An 18,796-nucleotide genomic window follows, 5' to 3' on the forward strand; every position below is an offset into this window, starting at 1 on the left:
GGGAATCAAAAGCCAAGGAAACGAAATAGTTGGGATATTTGTAAGGCCAATAAAAGTTAGAACTAGTGTTCACAGTTCAAAACTGGCATTTGACATGCTCGGCATTCTTATTTTTCCTAATGCAATTCAAATTCCCCTCCCTGTGAGTTGTTTATATTCATAGGAAAGATGTCGCATGCTAAGAATTATTTTCTTGTATTTTATTCTCTTTGGTCTGTGATGATTCATTGGTTCCCGAAATTCTCCAGCAGGAAGGCAATCCCCACTCACACCAACAAATCCCAATGACTCAGATGGGACTCAGAGAAGCAGCAGTTGCAAAATAAGATATATTTGTTCAAACATATGGGCCAAGACACAATACAGAGAAGCAGGACCAAAATTTCTCATTCACAATGCTATAAATAAAATTTGTGATTGTTTGCCAGATAAAGACTTCATGGGGAATGATGTCTTGTCAGAGATCCTAGGAAGCCTGCTGTTTACAAACTTAAGACAGTTAGTGATTTTTTAGCAAAGCAAGAGATTTCTTGGTTTGCTTGAAATGAACTGGTTTCCAGCAAGGCAAGAGGCTTAGCTAAGGGCTTAGCAATATGGAATATTTTCTTTAAAGAAAAACTGTAACTATAAAAAAGGTAAAGAGATTTTGGATTATAAAACCTTTTTACAGTTTATTTCCTATTACTAATTTCTTAAAATATATATATAAAAATGAGGATCTGACTAAATGACTCAGGACGCCAATTGATAAATGTCTGTCCTTGTAAACAAATAAATAATTATTTACAATCTTTGGCAAAACAAAATGAAATTTCATCAGTCTCACTCTCTCACACACACTTGCAAGGAAAAAAAAAGAAAAAGAAATTCTAAAAACCCATCATAAATAATTTACATAGAATAGGAAAATTATGATACAGTCCAAATATTAACATCTTCATCCCTAAACTGATGTCTCTGTCTGACAAAACAAACCCTACGCAGTCACTACTCATATTTAATGAAGTCATCCTCCCTTCCACTTGGAAACTGGGGATGCCATTTGAAACACCAAAAAGAAACTGAAATATTTAAAACCTCATGAAGAGGATTTGTGAAAACAACAAAAAATCCAAAAGAAAAACCAGCAACAGAACAAACGGAAATAAAATTTAAAAATATTTGATAATATGAATACTATAAAATGTGCAATAAAGCCAGCAACTGTTGATTCCTTTCTAATGAATGTAGCCACAAAATCTATTTCAAAGGAGAAAAAGTTGATTCAACATTTAGCTCACTGTGCCCTAGAAGAAGGCAGAGGTACTGTATTCTTCCATCAGGTATTGCATCTATGAATAAAATTACACCAGCCTGTGTTCTTTTTGTTAACATACTCATACATCTAAAACAAAACAAAAATGTTAAACATGTCTATACTATTGTTTATCTGAGTAACTGTTGTATCTGTTTAGAATAAACACTGGTACCCCTTCAGCATTATTTAAGAAGTTCTATATACAGCAGACATAGGTAACAATATAAAAATATTAAAATTAGGATATATATTAAGGTTCCATTTGTAAATTCCTTATTATTATTATTCATTTAACTTTAAAGTATACATGACTAAAACCCATGGAACTATACTTAAGTGTAGGCCAAGCTTTGACAATATCTACATATTGTGATATGCTTTTGAAATTAGCTTTAAAATACCATTATTTGTGAATGTATTATTGATGGATTATATGTTTTAAAATCAATTATCAGAGAAGGTAGCTTGGTGTGATAATCACAATAATTACTAACAAAATATTTATAAATGGAACCTTAAATTCATATGTTACCAAATTAAGTAATGGCATCGTTGCCACCTTTTCAAAAACCCACATCAGGATTCAGGATGTCAAAGTGCTTTTTGCAGCAGAGGTGGAAAAGTGGTTCAGGTTCATTTTGCTCCACATAGTCATGGTATATTCTTTATTACAAGGCAATGCAGAATATGATGAAAACAGGGCAACTGGAAATAATTTTTTGGAAGTCAGACAATAGTGATAGCTTCAGATGTTTAAATGAATCTTCCCTTTCTCTCACATGAGAGTTTCTAGTTCAATTCTGTTTGGCCAAAATAAAGCTCCTACTAAAGAATGCTTTAGGTTGGAAATTTGACACTTTTACCAATAATAATTTTAAAGAGTGTTACTAAGAGCATCCTTATCAACTAAGCACCTTTTTGAATCAAGCAATGTTTAAAATTGATCTTTAACAGCCAAAGTAATTTTCACTGTTGGTGGGGCTCTCCATTTCTCTGCTAAAATTAGACCCAGAAGCTCTGTGTTACTGAAGTCCAGTCTTGATCAGAGCTAGGAAGTGTCAACCATGCACCCAAAAAATTAAGACACATTTTTCCTCACTTAAACATAACAACTGACAATCATCATCCCCCCTCTTTTTCTCCATATATATAAATACATTAAGTAATTACATTTTTATATGTAAACGTCATTCTTTAAAAAAGACAAGTAAACAAACAAGCATGTTTTGCTAAGTTTTCACTCTACAAAAGAGTTGTAATCTATCAATCTGCTTTTGCTTCAGTGGTGGGTCCGACGTTCACGTTTAGGTTTCATTAGTCCTGGCTGTGAGAAGGCACTTGGGTGGAAGGGTGGCTGAAGCACTCCTGGCAGCTGGGAGGATCCCGGAGAGTGGAGCATGAAGAGAGAGGACAGGAGGCACACAAAAACAGAAACTGGGAGTACCAGGGTGTACTGAGGTGTCTGGGTTGCATAGCATCTACAGTACTTTGCTGGTAATGCAGCAACCACTGCTCAAGCATCTGAAAGAAATGGGAAAAATATATTAATTGTGACTGGGGGCTTTTTGGTTAGGAAGTCAATCAAAAAAGATTTCCACCATGATACACTTAAGAGATGCAGCACAACACTTTCTGTTCTTCATTTTCCTGCAAATGGGAGGACATTTATATAAAACCACATGTGCCTACATAAAGAGACAAGCATGTGTATGTGCAGCTATGTATCTAGCTGCACAAAATAATACCAGAAAACCTGGAAAAGCATTATCTGTATTTCAAAACATTTCAGACAAAGCATTACAGACAGACATCCTCATTAAAGATATCTGCTCTCTTTTCCGTGCCTCTTGAAGGAGGGGTGATCCAGAAGTATCTTTCTGCCTGCAGGTCATACTGAAATAGCCTACAGAGGACAGTGGATATATAGAGAGAATTCTAAGCAAGTCTTTCTCAGAAATTTCTACCTCATTTTTTCCAGGTGGATAGTATTAAACATCTGGGGTTTATTATTCAAATTGAGATTACTCTACAGGCAAGGGGCATTCATGGCATTTCACCAAAGGTCTTTGCCATGCTATGATATTACAGATTGCTTTTCATTTACAGGATACTTTTCATTTAGACACTTTTTGCTTGTTCCACAAGTTATGAAAGGCTTAAGCGTCTCCCAGACATTTTTTGTAACTAACCTCTGCATTCATATTTGAGGTCAGAGAAATAGACCATCTCTTGAGAGAAGACAAAAAGACCTAATCGTCCACCAGCAAAAGTTGTATCATAGATTGGTCCAGAATCCACCATGACTTGTTTCCCTTCATAAACCAGAACTCTGTAAAGAAGAACATAAATTAAACAAAGAGGATAATACAGTATCCAGTGTAAGAGCTGGTAACAGTCTGTAAAACCTGGAACAGAATTAATTTTATAAAGACACCAGAAAACCCAACCTCATTGCAGGGATCAGTTCTCATCTCTATCTCACACCCACGTGGCTGGCAGCCATAACACATTAATCAGAAGCTGTGGGACTGCTCCTTTAGTGTTTTCATGCACACCATCTGCAAAAGATTTCCCAGTTCTTTATTTAGAACAGTCATTTCTCCTGGAATGAACTATGTCATGTACTAGCATTCACTGATAAGCCCCTGTCCCAGTGAACTCAGGGGTTAGCACATGGCCTTCTTGTCACATCACTGAACAAAGCTGTCTTTGCAGCTGTGTGAACAGCTGATTTATTTATCTTTAGGTGCAAGGCCAGCATGAGAAATTGGAAGAACCATCCCTTTAGATTCAAACAAAGCATTAAATGGAGACATGCTGAAACTCAATTTCAAGCATTTTAAGAGCTTAATGAAAGCTGGAAGGATTTGGACACAAAAAGCTAGACTAATCATAAATTGGAAAAGAAGAACTTGGTTTTTTGGGTTTTTTTTAGTCTTCCAGGCATGGACCCTGGAGACAAAAGACCTCTAAAGTCAGCACTTCATTTTCTTTCTTTATCAGAGACTGCATTTCCACAAACTTGGATCCTCTGCTTCTCCTGGGAGACCTTGAGATAGTCTAGATTTTTAGGCTCTCAGTCTCCTTGGCCAAATGAGAAATTACTCTATAGTTTATTAATTAGACTAGCTTTTGGAGTCAGGGATTACTGTCCTGCTTCAACTGACAATACATTAGTTATATACAGCAAGATGGCTTCACATGAGGATGACAACACTTGAGCAGCTTCCTAGAACTCAGCAGTTAGGTAGGGGCAGATTTCTGTTTAGACAGAAATACATGTCCAGCACTTGTAATAAAGTGTTCTTTTCCCTGAAAAGTGCACAAAGACAATTATGGAACTGCTCCCTGAGATCAGTATTTAATGGATGGTGAAAAGAACAGTAAAAAAAAAATGACAGATTTTCAAGTTCATGTAATCCTATTTAATATAATTCTCAAAATACCAAGAATGCAAAACATATGGAAAGAGTTTAATAGTTCATTCAACCCATCAAAAAAATTACATAGCTCTTATCATGTTCATATGGAATTGATATTTCTGTACAAATAAATTGTTTCACAACTTCATTAGTGAAAAAAAAATTAATTCATTTTATATCAGAACACCCTAACATATGAAGGAATTTAATGCCCCAAGCCACAGAATTTGCCATGCTAGATTTATCTAATGTGACACCAGTGGTAACATCTTTTGTCTGACACTATGTAGATTCTGTAAAGGAAGTTACAGGTAACAGCAACATGAAGGAAAAAAATAAAGTTTCTTTTTGACCTTTATCAGTCAATGCTTTGTACTGCAACACACTGAAGCATAAAGAAACTCTCTTTACAAAAAACAGGTAACTTAGTCTATCCTAATTTGTCTACACTTTGTCTTTCACAGACAAATGAAAACCTCCTGCACATAAGCCCAAGAAAGACCTTTGGAGGTAAGGTCTGACTCTACCCCATGAAAAATATCCATTACAGTTCCAGTAGTAAGGAGAAGATAAAACTGACATGGGCAGTTAATCCTCAGTCTTTGGAACATCAGCTAAACAGCTGGGCTATACAGAAAGTCATTTGCCACATCTCCCTGTGTGCATTACAGATGTGCTCATGGCCACCTCTGCAGTGTCTTGTGTAAGCCACTACAGGAGACAGGATGCTGAAGTAGACAGGTCCTTGGCCTACTTCCCTGAGGCAATGCTCATGTTTATAATTATTTTCATTCACTGAAATTCCTCAGGCTGGGGAGCAATCTCATGTTCTAATCTTGCTTTGAGTTTTGCTCAGGAATTTTTGGTCTCCTTACAGAAAAGCTATTGAGAAAGAGGCCTATGTTTTTTTCTTTAATTAAAGAGTATTTAGCTGATGTAAATATTGATCCATCCAGATTAAATTAAATACATCTGAAAAGAAAAGTAAATTATTCTGAAGATAATAAAATGTTCCCAAAATGTTGGACAAACTGTCGCACAAGTAACAATTATCAGAAACAACAATGAAACTGATAACATAGCTTTTAAATCAACAGCGACAAAAGCATTGCTACTAGAAAATGTAGAGGTACAGAAATATTTCTTACTTTATTAATCCTGTTTTAGGCCTATGAATCAAGTGCCACCTGTAAGCAGTATAATCTTTCCAGCCAATGTTCTTGGGATCATGCCACAAAGTACGCACCTACAGTAGGAATACAAATGCTTTATTAGAAACACACCATGCCCCAGTAACTCCACATCTACCACTGTAACTGCCAAAGCTTATTTTCTGCAGGGTATGAAACCAAAAATAGTTTAACATTTGACTGTATCATCAAAAGGCTTCTTTTATGGGGTGAAAGTAATGGAAATTTCTGTCTTAAAGTGTTGATCAGTTAATCACCTGCAGTTTCATAGCTAGAGTCACTGAAGACTGTTACAGCATTGAACCTTGACTTCCCTTATGGCGTCACAGAATTGGCCAAATGGGAAGAGACCCACAAGGATCATCAAATCCAACTCCTGGCCATGCAAAGGACCACGCCCAAGAGTCACATCTTGTGTCCAAGAGTATTGTCCAAATGCTGTTGGAACGCTTTGGGTTTGCACATACACACAACCAGGCTGACAGAGCTGATGCTGAATGAGTGCCTCCAGTGAGGGAGAGGAACTGCAGCTTGTACAGATGTTACTGCCTGTGGCTGCTACTTGAAAACTTCCTCTCAGTGACAGTCCTGTCAATTCCTATCCACAAGTGAAGCCCTACTAACCTAATTTCCAAAATGCACAAGTTTCTTCCATGCTTGGACCCTATTTGGAACTGCAGCTGTTTTTCTCTCTTTTTTCAATATCTTTTCTCTTTTTCTGTCACTGTACTCTAAACCATGTATAATTCAAACCAGCTGGAACACCAAAGAAGCAAGTGCCAATACAGAAGTAACAAAGGATTCCTGCATAACTGAGACATCTCTCTCATTTTCCTTTTGATCACACCTCATCTTACCTTTTATGTGATTGTCTTTAAAATACAATGCATGTGTTACTATTGACACTACTAATAAGGGAATTAAGGAAAAACTGATAAACAACTGCAAAAATTGAGGTGTGAGAGGGAATTATTTTTGAAAAATGTTCCTTATTTTTAAAACATTAGTCATGCACTGTTGGCCTAAAGTTTTAAATCTCTCACCTGTCCAGGGGTGTTTCCTGTGTGCCAGAGAGCATTTCGTAAGTGCTCACCAGTACCAGTTGTTGAATTCACTACTTTGAGTGACACACCAGAATAGCCATAAGCCCTGGTGGGTTTGTCCTCCCAGTAGGTCTGAGTGACCTGCTTCCACATCAGAACGTAAAACCGACTGCTGGACTGGTAGCCAAACACAAAGCCGGCGTAGTCATCGTCGCGGTCTGTGTTAACGTAGAACGTCCCGCTGAAGTCAACAGAGCTGAACTCATCGTAGCCTGGAGGAGGACAAGAGGGACAAACCACTGAGTTACAATGCTGGGTCCAGTTACACACACCCAAGAGTCCCAGCTACAGCCTGAATTTTGGCAGGAGGCATAAATGGTATTTCCCTGTTTCCTCACCTGTAGGAGAGGAGGTGATTACACTTGCCTGCATGGAGGCTTCTGGAGAGAAATAAGTGGCTTACAAAGAGCATTGAAGACAGCAGGCACTATACCTACAATTTTTTTTTCAATTGAGTATTTTATTTATGTTATAGTCAGTGATGAGATGAATGGACAAAAAATGCAGACAGCATTGAGCTGTATATACTTAGGGCATACACACTGCCTCCATCATTAGTCCAACGTTTCCAGCAGCAAAAAGGTGCATTTATGTACCCCTTTTCCAACCTTTTCTATCATTTTATCTACTTTTTTTCCTCTTTCCTTATCACAGAATCACTTGTTAATTTTCCAAAGATGATTACATCTGATACTCACCTACAGCTATTCCAGGATCAGAGTTAGCAGTCTGCACCAGCTCCTTGCCTTGGTGGCGAATAACCCAGTTGGGATCAATCTGTGCTGTTCCCTTGGGGTCCAGAGGGACCATCTGGAACTTTCTGAAATCAGTTTCACTGATGGCATTGTTTTCAGGGCACACATCATAGATATCTGGAACATTGTCGTTGTCAAAGTCATCTTTGCAAATATCACCTCTGCCATCACCTGTAAGCAATGTGAATAAGCAGAGGCAATTTTTAGCAATTTATCTGGCCCCAGTTTATACACCACTTTGGAATCAGGGTGGGAGAAGCTGGAAGTTTGCTGTGTCGATGTAATTCACTAATGCTTGCATTACATTTTCAGTTTGATTTGTTCCAGATGTGGATACAATACCACATTTTAATTTGTGCTGTGCAAGTCAATTCAAAGAATAGCATTAAAATCTTAATCTTCCACACATCACTAAATATCATACACTACTAAATATTATATATTCTTGATCATATTAAACTATTTTTCAGACTCTTATCACTGTCTTAAGATTCTTTCTGCAACAACCCATCTAAGATGCCACAGACTGCAGATGTGTCACCTCTACACCAAAAGAAAGGGAGGAGAGTGTTGCAATAAAATATGTTTAGCCACTCTTTCACTTGTAGGTAAAACAATTTGGCTTTTAAATAACATAGTGCTTCAGAAAAATGCATGAGAAAAGAAGGCAGCACTACATCCAACAGGACTAGCCTCAGAAGAGTGAAAAAATTACGTTTTGTTATATGGATTGCAGGAAGTTTTTTAGAGAACAAAAAAGTACAGCTCATCTATAGCTGTGCTTCTGCTCAACACTTTTACTACACTAAATATTTTAGAAAAGCTAAAAATTATTTCCTTTCTTAGTTTACCTATAATATTAATGGACACCAGGAGACATGACTTGCCTCAAATAGCAAGAAGTGAAAGGAGGCATCTATTAAAAAAACTCATGTCAATGACTCCATTATTCCATGGCATACAACAGCAAAAAGACCTGAAAATAATGTAGAAAAGCTTGACTAGACAAGCATAGAAACAAATTCCCAAATGGCTCCAACTTTTACAACAGAAACCACTGGATATTGAATTGGGTACTAATGCAAAACCAGTGCTGCCAACTTTGTTTCTGTCTTCACATAGCAGAGCACCTGTTTTTTGGGTTTTTTCCCCCCAGTGTTTATGACTGCCCTAAGAACATGGGAATTAACACCAACTCATTCAATGCTGACCTATTACTAGATGTTTCACAGCAAAATGGAAAGCTACATTACCATGAGCAACCAACACAGCATTACCCAAGTATGGAGCTTTCAGACAGAAAGCAGAATGTGTTTTAGGCAACAGCCAAAAGAGTAATTAGAGAAAATTGAAACATCTAGTGTCTCAGGGCTCTCTGCAGCTCAGATATGTGGTAAAATGGTCCCATTTTCCACCCAGGATATCTGCCATAGACAACTCCAAATCCTGACCAGCTGTGTGTTCCTCCACCTGTTTGTTTTAGCACTCATTGGAGAAAAGGAAATTAATTTCCTATTTTGTTTCCTTTGCCAAATCAAAGAGATAATTCACAGAAGAATCTAATTATTCACTAGAAGTCCAGCTGATGTTCATTTGGTAGTGAGTTGCTGCTGACAACATTCATTCCCTGTCAAGGAAAGTTAGAAAGTGTTTGTTTATCCAGTCACATCCAACAGCTCTCTCCAGGGCCTCATCTTTACGTGCAATTCTGGGTTTTATTTACCCTTTTCCAAGATTTCTGTTGGACCTGCTGCTAGTGACAGTGATGAGCTGGCTAAACTGATTAAATATTTGCCTCTTCTGAATCATTAATCCATACATCAATGTAGTTTCCTTTACAAGAACCAGGTAATGGATAACTAAAACTATCTCAGCTTGGGGTCACCCTTATTCTGGATTTATGAAATTAAGGGGCTATTCCAGGGACTACCAAATACAAAGATATCCTGGACAAATATTATAGGACTGTAGGTTATATAAATTAAGAGCTACTACTGACTATCAACCAGAAACTTCCTCCTGAACAGCAGTTGTCTTACCAGGAAATCAGACAAGGCTCAGCATTTTATCTTTCTAAATGTACATAAAAACATATTGTGTAGGTAATAAATTCTGCTCTCAATTTCTACAGCACAGCCATGGAACAGCTCCAGCAAGTTGTATAACTTGGACCAGAAATTGCTTACCTGCATTTATTGCAAGGGTCATTATTGTAAACATATTTGGTGGTTTTTAAAGGATCATAAACATTTTCAAAATTAAAATTGTAATTGTGAAACTATTTCATTATTTAATAATGCCAAGCACAGAGAAGTACTGTCTGAGGTGACCAAAAACATTTTACCAAAAAAAAAAAAAAGGCCAATTACATATCCCTTTTTAAACTGCGACATGTATATCATCAAAAAATATTTAAAGCAGTCTGTAAAAAAATTTTTGAGAAAAGCTGCTCAGAAGTCAATTAAAAAAAAAAACAATTGACTTAAAAAATCCTGAAGAAATAGTCTGTTTTTCAAAACAAAACCGTAGTAAACCACTTTTTTCATTTTAATTTTCAGATGGAAAGTGAAACAGCTTACTTTTTCTTTTTTAAGACATTAGTATTTCAAGCTATTTGAAATATTTTCTGACACTTTTAATATTTCAATTAAATGTAAAAATAAGAATATTAACAAAAAACATGGATTGTTTTGGTTTTTTAAAAAAGGTTTTCTCCTGTAATTAAGTATGTGCATGTTTGAGCTCTTGTCAAAGACATTTCCTAATGCTCTAACCCTTGACCAAACTGAGCAGTTCAGTTCCATATAATTCCTGGTGTCTCAAATGCCAAAAGCAGCTCAGTTTGATGTGAAGCCTCTCTTCACCAGATGTTAATACTCCAAGATCAAAATCAGACACTAAGAACTAAATGAAATTCATATGACCTTGCTCTTACCATCTGAGTCCTCCTGCTCAGGGTTGTATCTGAGGCGGCAGTTGTCCCTGTCATCTGGGACACCATCATTGTCATCATCAGGGTCACAGGCATCTCCTTTACCATCCTGATCGTGGTCAGCTTGGTTAGCATTGGGGATGTAAGGGCAGTTATCCTGGTTGTTCTGGTGGCCATCTTCATCTATGTCCTCATTATTGTCACACTGGTCACCAACAAGGTCATTATCTGCATCAGTCTACCCCAAAAAAAAGAATTGTACAGAGTAATTTTATTATTTTTACTCAATACAGAAGTACAGCATGGTACTTAACTGCTCAACACTTCTCTTCAAGGGCTTCTGTAGTGACAAATATCACAATGACAACTGTGCTAAAAGCACAAGCACAATCTCAAGCTAGTATGACAACTTAATTTTCTATCACTGGGTACGACCTTGTCCCTGGATACTTGCAGGGCAGGGCTTTACTTGCAGATGGATTAAAGCAATCATCACTGTACTTCCCTTTTATCTGATACAAAGGGATCTCACAATATGAGATGTAAAAATCTCATATTGTGAGCAATATGGATCCAACTTTTCAGCTGTTCAGTACAGGGAGTGATAGCAATCCCTGTGGTCTTTTCTCTGCCCTTGTTTTGATGTTACCACTAAGGAAACTGAATTCATTTACCTGGTCTGGATTATGCATCAGTGGACAATTATCACACTGATCACCAACTCCATCACCATCTGTATCACTCTGGTCTGTGTTGTAGACGTAAGGGCAATTATCTCTTTCATTAAAAATGTCTAGGGGAAAAAAAAACAACAAAATATTGAAAAAATCAAAATAGTACGGGATACAACGCAGACAGCTATAGACTGTAGGAATCACCAGTGAAGAAGCAAGGCTCTTAAGGGGCTCATAAGCTTTCTGATTGCTACAACATCATTGCTACAAACAATTAAAACTAATATTAGAAAAAAAAATTATGGTATCAATTCCATTTTCTTATTACAACAAAATTTTCTGTATGTATTTACTGACGGAAAAATAAGGGCTGATTATGTCTTAAGAATTTAGGTTTTTTTAATTGAATAACAGGTAAAGGGGTGGGGTAGTTTTCTTTTAATAAATTGTTTTGGATTTTATTCCCCTACTCTAAGAAATAGCATAGAATGCACAGCTACATCAGGTTCAAACTTCTGAACTTTTGTATAGAAACAAGTGTATTAATATTCAGCTGCCTCACCAGTAAATAACTTAATTTTACCAGAACATGTGCATCATTAATTGTATAGTGTGCCAAATTTTCAAAAGAAACTGTTCCTCCTCAGGAAGCTTCATTACAAAGCCAACAATCTACTTCAAAATTATAAGATGAAAAGAAACAAACACATGTTGGCATATCTTTCTGGGAAAGATACAAGGACTCTTCCCTGTATTACATGGTCCCGTAAATTTGCATAATCTTTCAGCCAATAACATATGATTGGATTTTTCTTCAAATGCAGAACTACCACAAGCACTAGTATGAACCTGATGGTCAGAAGGAACCTGATGGTCAGGAGGATAGAATATCTTCAAAATGTTCAGAACCTAAAGTCCGATAAGCATTCAAATGTTTAAAACATTGAGGAAAACCCAAAACTAGATTTCTTCAACTTTTAGTATTTCTGTCTCCTCACACATTTGAAATGACACAGGGATATGATTTCTGAACAATATTTAAGTGGTTTTCCCCCATTCTTATTCTGATCAAAGTGGGGTTATATGGGAATATACTGGTGGAGGAAATAAGCACAATATTTTAAGGCATAGTAAAAAATGTGTATTTGGATTACTGTGGATTTTGTATACTTATACATACATAGAAAAGCAGATTACTTTACTATGGATATTGTCTTAACCTTGTGAATGTTCTGATGTTCTTTTCCCTCCCTAAATGGAAAAGCAAAACTCAACAGAAGTGTCATATTAGACCCTAATTACTTTGGAACACAAATGAAGGAAAGATTTTTTTTTTTTTAAGATTACACTGATAAAGAAGTACTGTGATTTGTTCTTTAGTAATATTAATTGCAGTCATTTAGGGACTGCATGGGCAACCATACTACACAGGGCAGATGAACCTCAGCCTTTTCTGTCTTGTCCAACATTTTTGAGCTGCTAGACCCAATTTTATTCCACCTATAAAAGCAAGTAGCTGATCTTATTGGCCATAAAGCAAAGTGCACTTGTGGAACAGCACCTAGTTCTCAAAAGTGCAATCATACCATCTCCATCAATGTCCACAGCACATGAGTCACCCTCCCCATTGTTGTCTGTGTCAATCTGAGCAGGGTTGTGCACATAGGGGCAATTGTCACAGCGGTCACCAACTTCATCCTTGTCATAATCAAACTGGCGAGGGTTGAACAGAAGAGGGCAATTGTCCTAGTAAGAAAAAAAATAGGTTTCACAACGTAAATCACAACTCATTAGAGCATACTATGAAGTGGTAACTCCTGTTCATCTTGGACAGAATTCAAAAACCAAATATTAATCCACTATTTTTTCAATGGGCAAGCTGTACTGAAGGCCTTGGTGGTAACAGGATGGCCAGCCTGTACAAAACTGTCTCTTTTGTACAAAACATGTGAATTGTGCTCCCTATCTCACAGGGAGAGCAACAGGCATTTGAACTGGATCTGTACTCAGATCTGTATCACTGGTACATGTACTTAAAAAATCAGAACATGTTGCAAAATCAGGTCAACTTCTGCTGCATTTTATAACTTTCGAAAAACAAAAAAGAAACAACTAGAATTATTACTCTGACTTTTCTGGAACAAACTACTGTGGATATTTTCAAGTTTATATCACATATGTTGATTTTTCAATTTAAACAAATATTGAATTTTTATTGATTGTGTTCTATTGAACAAGATAATAAAATGTAAAGTTTTTTAAAAATGTTAAAATTAAATACTCTCATTTGCCAAAAATCTTTCTAACTGAGACCTTTAAATGGAATTTTGAAAATTTCCTATCATTTTAATTGAAAAGTCTGCCAGAAAAATAATTCTTATATTTCACACATTCCCAAATTGCTCATGAACTTTTTCACATGCACAAGAAAGTACTTAGTGTGAAATGCAAAGAAGAAAGAAAGAAAGAAAATCAAAACAGTAGAAGTGAGGGCTACATCAGTGGCATGGAATCTGAAGGGAGGTCATAAGGAAAAAAATCTTTAAACTTCTTTTTTCTCTGCTAAATAAAAAAACCTCACATTTAATAGGAAATCATTTTTTAGCACAATACTGTAAATTCCCCAGAAATACATTTCATATAACCAATGGCAACATATAGAGGCAAGTCAAAATCTCATGCTGTTCATAAAACAATTTCTAGCTTCAAAAACTACTCATACTAAATATTATTTCTTCATCAAATTATTTTTGTTGTTTTTTTTTTTTTTAATTTTTCCAAATAGAGACCAAATGAGCACAGCTCTTACCCAACTTTAACCATCTGAAGCTCTAGAGCATCTAGGTTGCCTCTGAAGGAAACAAAGGGGAACAGTAAAATTCTAATAACAATTCACTCATCCTAAACATGTTCTGAAAAGCCAGGGTGAAGCAAACTCTCAAAGTGCCTCTATCTTTTTGTTGATTGTACAGGGCAACAGTTTTAGACTAAGTGGCTATCTTTTAGACTCTGCAAGTAAATTAATTTGTCTTCTGGGTGGATCTGAAGGAAAGTATAAACCAGGCTAGGTATTTTTCTCCCATCATTTTCCTTTGATAATGGCTGTGTTTATAGTTGTTTCAGAAAAAAGTTAGAATGAATACAAATAACATCATATATATAATATTTACCAGCTTTTCAAATACAGTAGACTTGTTATTCTCCCATTACAATATAAAAAATCCAAAACTACTTTCCATTAAATTGTTTTCACGTACATAACTGAACTCAAAACTGATACAGAGAACAGTGTTCCTGGGGTTTCCCAGGCTGCTTTGCTCGGCACAGTACTACTCTCCTTTGACTGAACACAGCTTCACTCTGCACTACCCATCATTCAGGGAAGGAAGTGCAGAATAACTCAGTTGAAGTTCTGAACAATAAAGTTCACATCTATTGTAATGCTTTTCTTTAAAATCCGATGTTTAGGTCAAACACACTGCAGACAGCTTACTTTGTCATCTTCGACACCATCATTGTCATCATCCTCATCACAGGCATCTCCTTTGCCATCTTTATCAAAGTCTTCTTGGCCAGAGTTAGGCAGAAGAGGGCAGTTATCCTGGCCAAAAGAAATAATCAATACGTTATGCTTACATTATGTCAGGATAACTTGCCTGGGCAGAAGAGTAGATACGGTACACCAGAGACTATAAAACCAGAGCAATCAGCAAAGTACTTTTGAAAGTGCCTGGTTTTTTGTTGCCAATTCATTTGCTGCTTTCATATTGTAAAGTAAGTGAATTGCAGCTGCAAATCATCTTATTTCCCAGCTGCTATTAGTGTGACATTTCTAGTAAATTTTAGAGGGAACTAGCAAAGAACAAACACACCACACGCACAGACATGCACTCTTACACCAACTTTTTGCAGACAATTCATGAGATATGTTTGAAGATTACAGAAAAAACCACCAGGTTTTGTTGCCAGAAAAATAAAAAACCAAGCCAAGAGAAAGTCTTCAGAAACAGCTGTTCATATGGAAAGTTACTACACAGCAATGGAAAGTACTACACATCAATGAAGGGGAATACTCTAAGAAAGGATTTTGAAAAAAGTGTCTTTATACTGTTCTGCAAAACAGTACCTTTGCACTCCCGTGGCTTTAAAAATAAAAGTCAAACAGATCTCTTTATTTTGTAACACAGCTTTGAAAAGAATGATTATTTTATATAAACAATTCTTAAGTTACACTGAAAAATAAGTAAAATAGCTTGCCAAACTTTTAATATGCTTTTTTTTTAAATACCAAAATCAGCTAAAATGGACTTCAACTCTACCACTTGCTATGAATAAATACATCTGTGAAAATACACTGTTATTCTCATTTTTACTCATATTCCACATCTACCTCACCCAAAACTGAATCTGTCAAAAGAGTGCACAAATATCTCCTTTGTGCACTCTAAAAAACTATTATAGTAAGGTGTTTTCAATCTCAGTGGTTCTAAAAGTGCAGACAATTTAAGAAAAAGAGTACTAGAAATATTGTGATAAATATCAAATCCCCAAAATTTCTTATCAAATGCCTGTGAATAGTCTTGACTATCCACCTCAACACTGGTTACCAGTAATACAAAAACTTTTTTTAAATAATGAAAAAAAATAATCTCAAAAGTAAGTTAATTTTCAATCATTATCAGCTCAAGGAAAGAAGTTTTTTTAAAATCAAATTACTCAGCTAGGATATTTTGTAAAGAACACAAGGGCCTGAAAATTTGCGGTATTATTAAGGGGGTTTTTTGGCAGGTGGAGAGGTTCTCTTAATGAAGTACTTGTATCTATTAGATCAACACATATTACACAAAGCATTAAACAATCTTTGGAAACATGTTTTTTTCTGAATGGGTTCAGCATGTTGTGTTTAACCAAAACTAATGCTTTGTGTTACATCAAGAGTGAACACATGCAAATTCTGATGACAGGAACTGAAAGAAATATATATGAAGTGCAACAGCTAAGTTGGCTGAATCTACAATGAACAGACATCAATTGCAGTGATGAAGACCAACATTTGAGGCCCAAATTTCCATCCATATCTGAAACTCTTTGGCTGATAGAGCCCAGATTCACACAAGTTACTTATTCTCTCAAACAGCCTGATTTCAAACTTTCCTAGTCTCTTGGTCTGTATTTGTTTTAACCACTATAGTAGTCTAGAGTTCAGTCATTTTTGCATTTCTTTCTTTTTTTTTTTTTTTGTAGAAGTTGTTAGAACCTCAAGAAGATTTATAGGCAGATCACTTTAACACAGAAAAGGAGTAAGAAAAATGTTTCGGGTCTGGGAAAATTTTCTCAGAAGAGAAAATCTTACCCTTACAGCCATGACTAATTTAGCAAGACACTTGAGCTTCTGCCTCAAGTGATATGATATGATGATCATATGCAGGTAATCCAGTGTTGTCAGTGGCCCCATAGGTAGGCATTTAAAACTGAATACCTGCACATGCCTTCTGCTCTGTCAAAACTCCTCCATCCCACTTGCTTAATTTGCTGCAGCAAACAGTGTATGCGCCTCTGTATTGTGCCTGTCATTCAGCCATCAGCAAGGCCACCACTTAGAACTAGGATCCAGGGAATTGCCTGTCAGGGGGTGCCTTCACCCCTTAGCTATTTGAGCCATTGTTAAACTGGTAGAACAACTTTCAGTCTGGTTTCATACAGCATCAGGACAAGAGCTACAAGGAGGCTGCTCACCATTTTTGAGCAATTCCCACTGGAAGGAACCTCAGGCCATGAAACCAAGAAGGACTTGGTGTGCTTCAGATGAGCACAGAACCAGGTCCCAGGGAACATATCTGGTGAACACAACCTACTAAACCTACATGCCACCATTTTTAGGCTCCCTGATGCTGTTTTTTCTCATTGGTGTAGTAACCTTTCATTGTTCACTACAACAGAACAGCAAGATTGAATAGGTAGCATTTGCCAGATGTAGAGCCAATGGGGGCAGGCAGGTCAGGTGATTCCCCTTGAGAGGGTGAGAGTTGGGATTTCACATCTCTGAAGGGCAAGAGAGGCTGAATCTCTCATCCTGTTCCTGTGAGCCTTTGCAATAAGGAGAACACCTCTAATTAGTCACATTCACCCCTCTCTTAGGCTCCTATTGTTAAAAATTATCTCAGGCTCTGAATCCAGTTGTCACAGTGTGGGGTCTGCTTAACTCTTTAAAAGGAAGGGTAGTCCAAGACAGCATTTTGAACTCCAGCCCTTACATGGCTGTCAGTGTCTTTTTACAAGCCCTGCAGGTAGGATTTCACACTGGCCTGGGCCCTGAGATCCCTGTTTGGTTCTCACTAGCTCTGTGCCTCACACCCATGCTTTAGGCAACTCCTGCTCAGTGTGCTAACTCCATTCACAAGCATCACGATTGTCCATGTGTTCTGAGTAGGAAGAAATCCAAGGCACAGGACTCTGGATTTAATTTTGAGAATTCCTTACTGTGTTTTACCAGATTAAGTGAATACATATTTCACAATCTCCTAGAAAACCAGCATGCTGTAACAGTCAAAGCTTACAGAAAGCACCAGCTTAATGAATTAAAAGGGTTACTGACAACTATCTAGGAAAAAGTGGAAATGTTGTTAATACATAGCATTTTTATCAACCTTTTTTACCTACCTTCACACAGTGGTACGTTGCATTGGCAGCACAGACCAAGTTGTTATTAGGCCAGCCATCCAAATCTGAATCCTCACCACAGATGCGGCCATCACCAGCATAACCTGTCCTACATTCACATTTGTACATTGGATCACTGAAATGGCCCAGATAGATGCACTCTGCAGACTTGTGACAGCTGTGCGTCTTGTCCTTGCACGGATTCTCAGGTTCACAGACCTATAAATGATGGAGCACATTCAATGAAACCTGATAATCACAGCCAGCTGTATGTGCCTCAGCTTTGTCAAAATCAGACCAGTTATTTAGAGCTCTGAAGACAGGAACTTTGTTTTGATTGTGGTTAGTAAATCATACTGCTCTCTCAGTTCACAACTCCAACAAATATGTACAATGAAAATAATTAAAACAAACCACTGGAAAAATTGGACATTATTTAAAAAGCAATTAAAGTGGTTAACAATTTCAGAACTTTATCTGCCTTCTTCCAGATGTCATTAAACCCCAGAAATTAACTGCAACAGAAAGGAGATTGTTGTACTCACCTCTCTTCTTCAGTGTTTTGCCTGACAGTATAAAAGGACTATCTTATTTTCTTAAATCAAAGAGACCCTAAGTAATTCTTGTGTTCACCTCATGTAGGTTTTTTTACCTCTTTCTTAACACTATATTCTTCATTGACAGTATTTGAGAATCTTACACAGATGGTTCACATGTAGAATTCACAAGCTGAGTTAACCACAGATTGATTCAACAGTAACAA

At 36.8% G+C, this 18,796-nt stretch overlaps 1 protein-coding gene across 2 annotated transcripts in view; it reads right to left on the bottom strand.

Annotated features, from left to right (window-relative positions):
- Window positions 1-316: 316 nt before the first annotated feature.
- THBS2 (thrombospondin 2) overlaps window positions 317-18,796 on the bottom strand; it is a 32,883-nt gene continuing 14,403 nt past the window's right edge. For both annotated transcript variants that reach the window (XM_058802899.1, XM_058802898.1), the window contains exons 13-22: window positions 18,034-18,252; window positions 14,867-14,974; window positions 12,960-13,119; window positions 11,374-11,492; window positions 10,703-10,937; window positions 7,711-7,938; window positions 6,953-7,224; window positions 5,868-5,965; window positions 3,487-3,626; window positions 317-2,818 (exon numbers count right to left, since the gene is read on the bottom strand). In XM_058802899.1, coding sequence (XP_058658882.1) covers window positions 2,811-2,818; window positions 3,487-3,626; window positions 5,868-5,965; window positions 6,953-7,224; window positions 7,711-7,938; window positions 10,703-10,937; window positions 11,374-11,492; window positions 12,960-13,119; window positions 14,867-14,974; window positions 18,034-18,252 — 1,587 coding nt within the window. In that variant the 3' untranslated portion in view covers window positions 317-2,810. The remainder of the gene's footprint in view (window positions 2,819-3,486; window positions 3,627-5,867; window positions 5,966-6,952; window positions 7,225-7,710; window positions 7,939-10,702; window positions 10,938-11,373; window positions 11,493-12,959; window positions 13,120-14,866; window positions 14,975-18,033; window positions 18,253-18,796) is intronic.

This window comes from Ammospiza caudacuta, chromosome 3 (assembly GCF_027887145.1).
Source record: "Ammospiza caudacuta isolate bAmmCau1 chromosome 3, bAmmCau1.pri, whole genome shotgun sequence".
NCBI lineage: Eukaryota > Metazoa > Chordata > Aves > Passeriformes > Passerellidae > Ammospiza > Ammospiza caudacuta.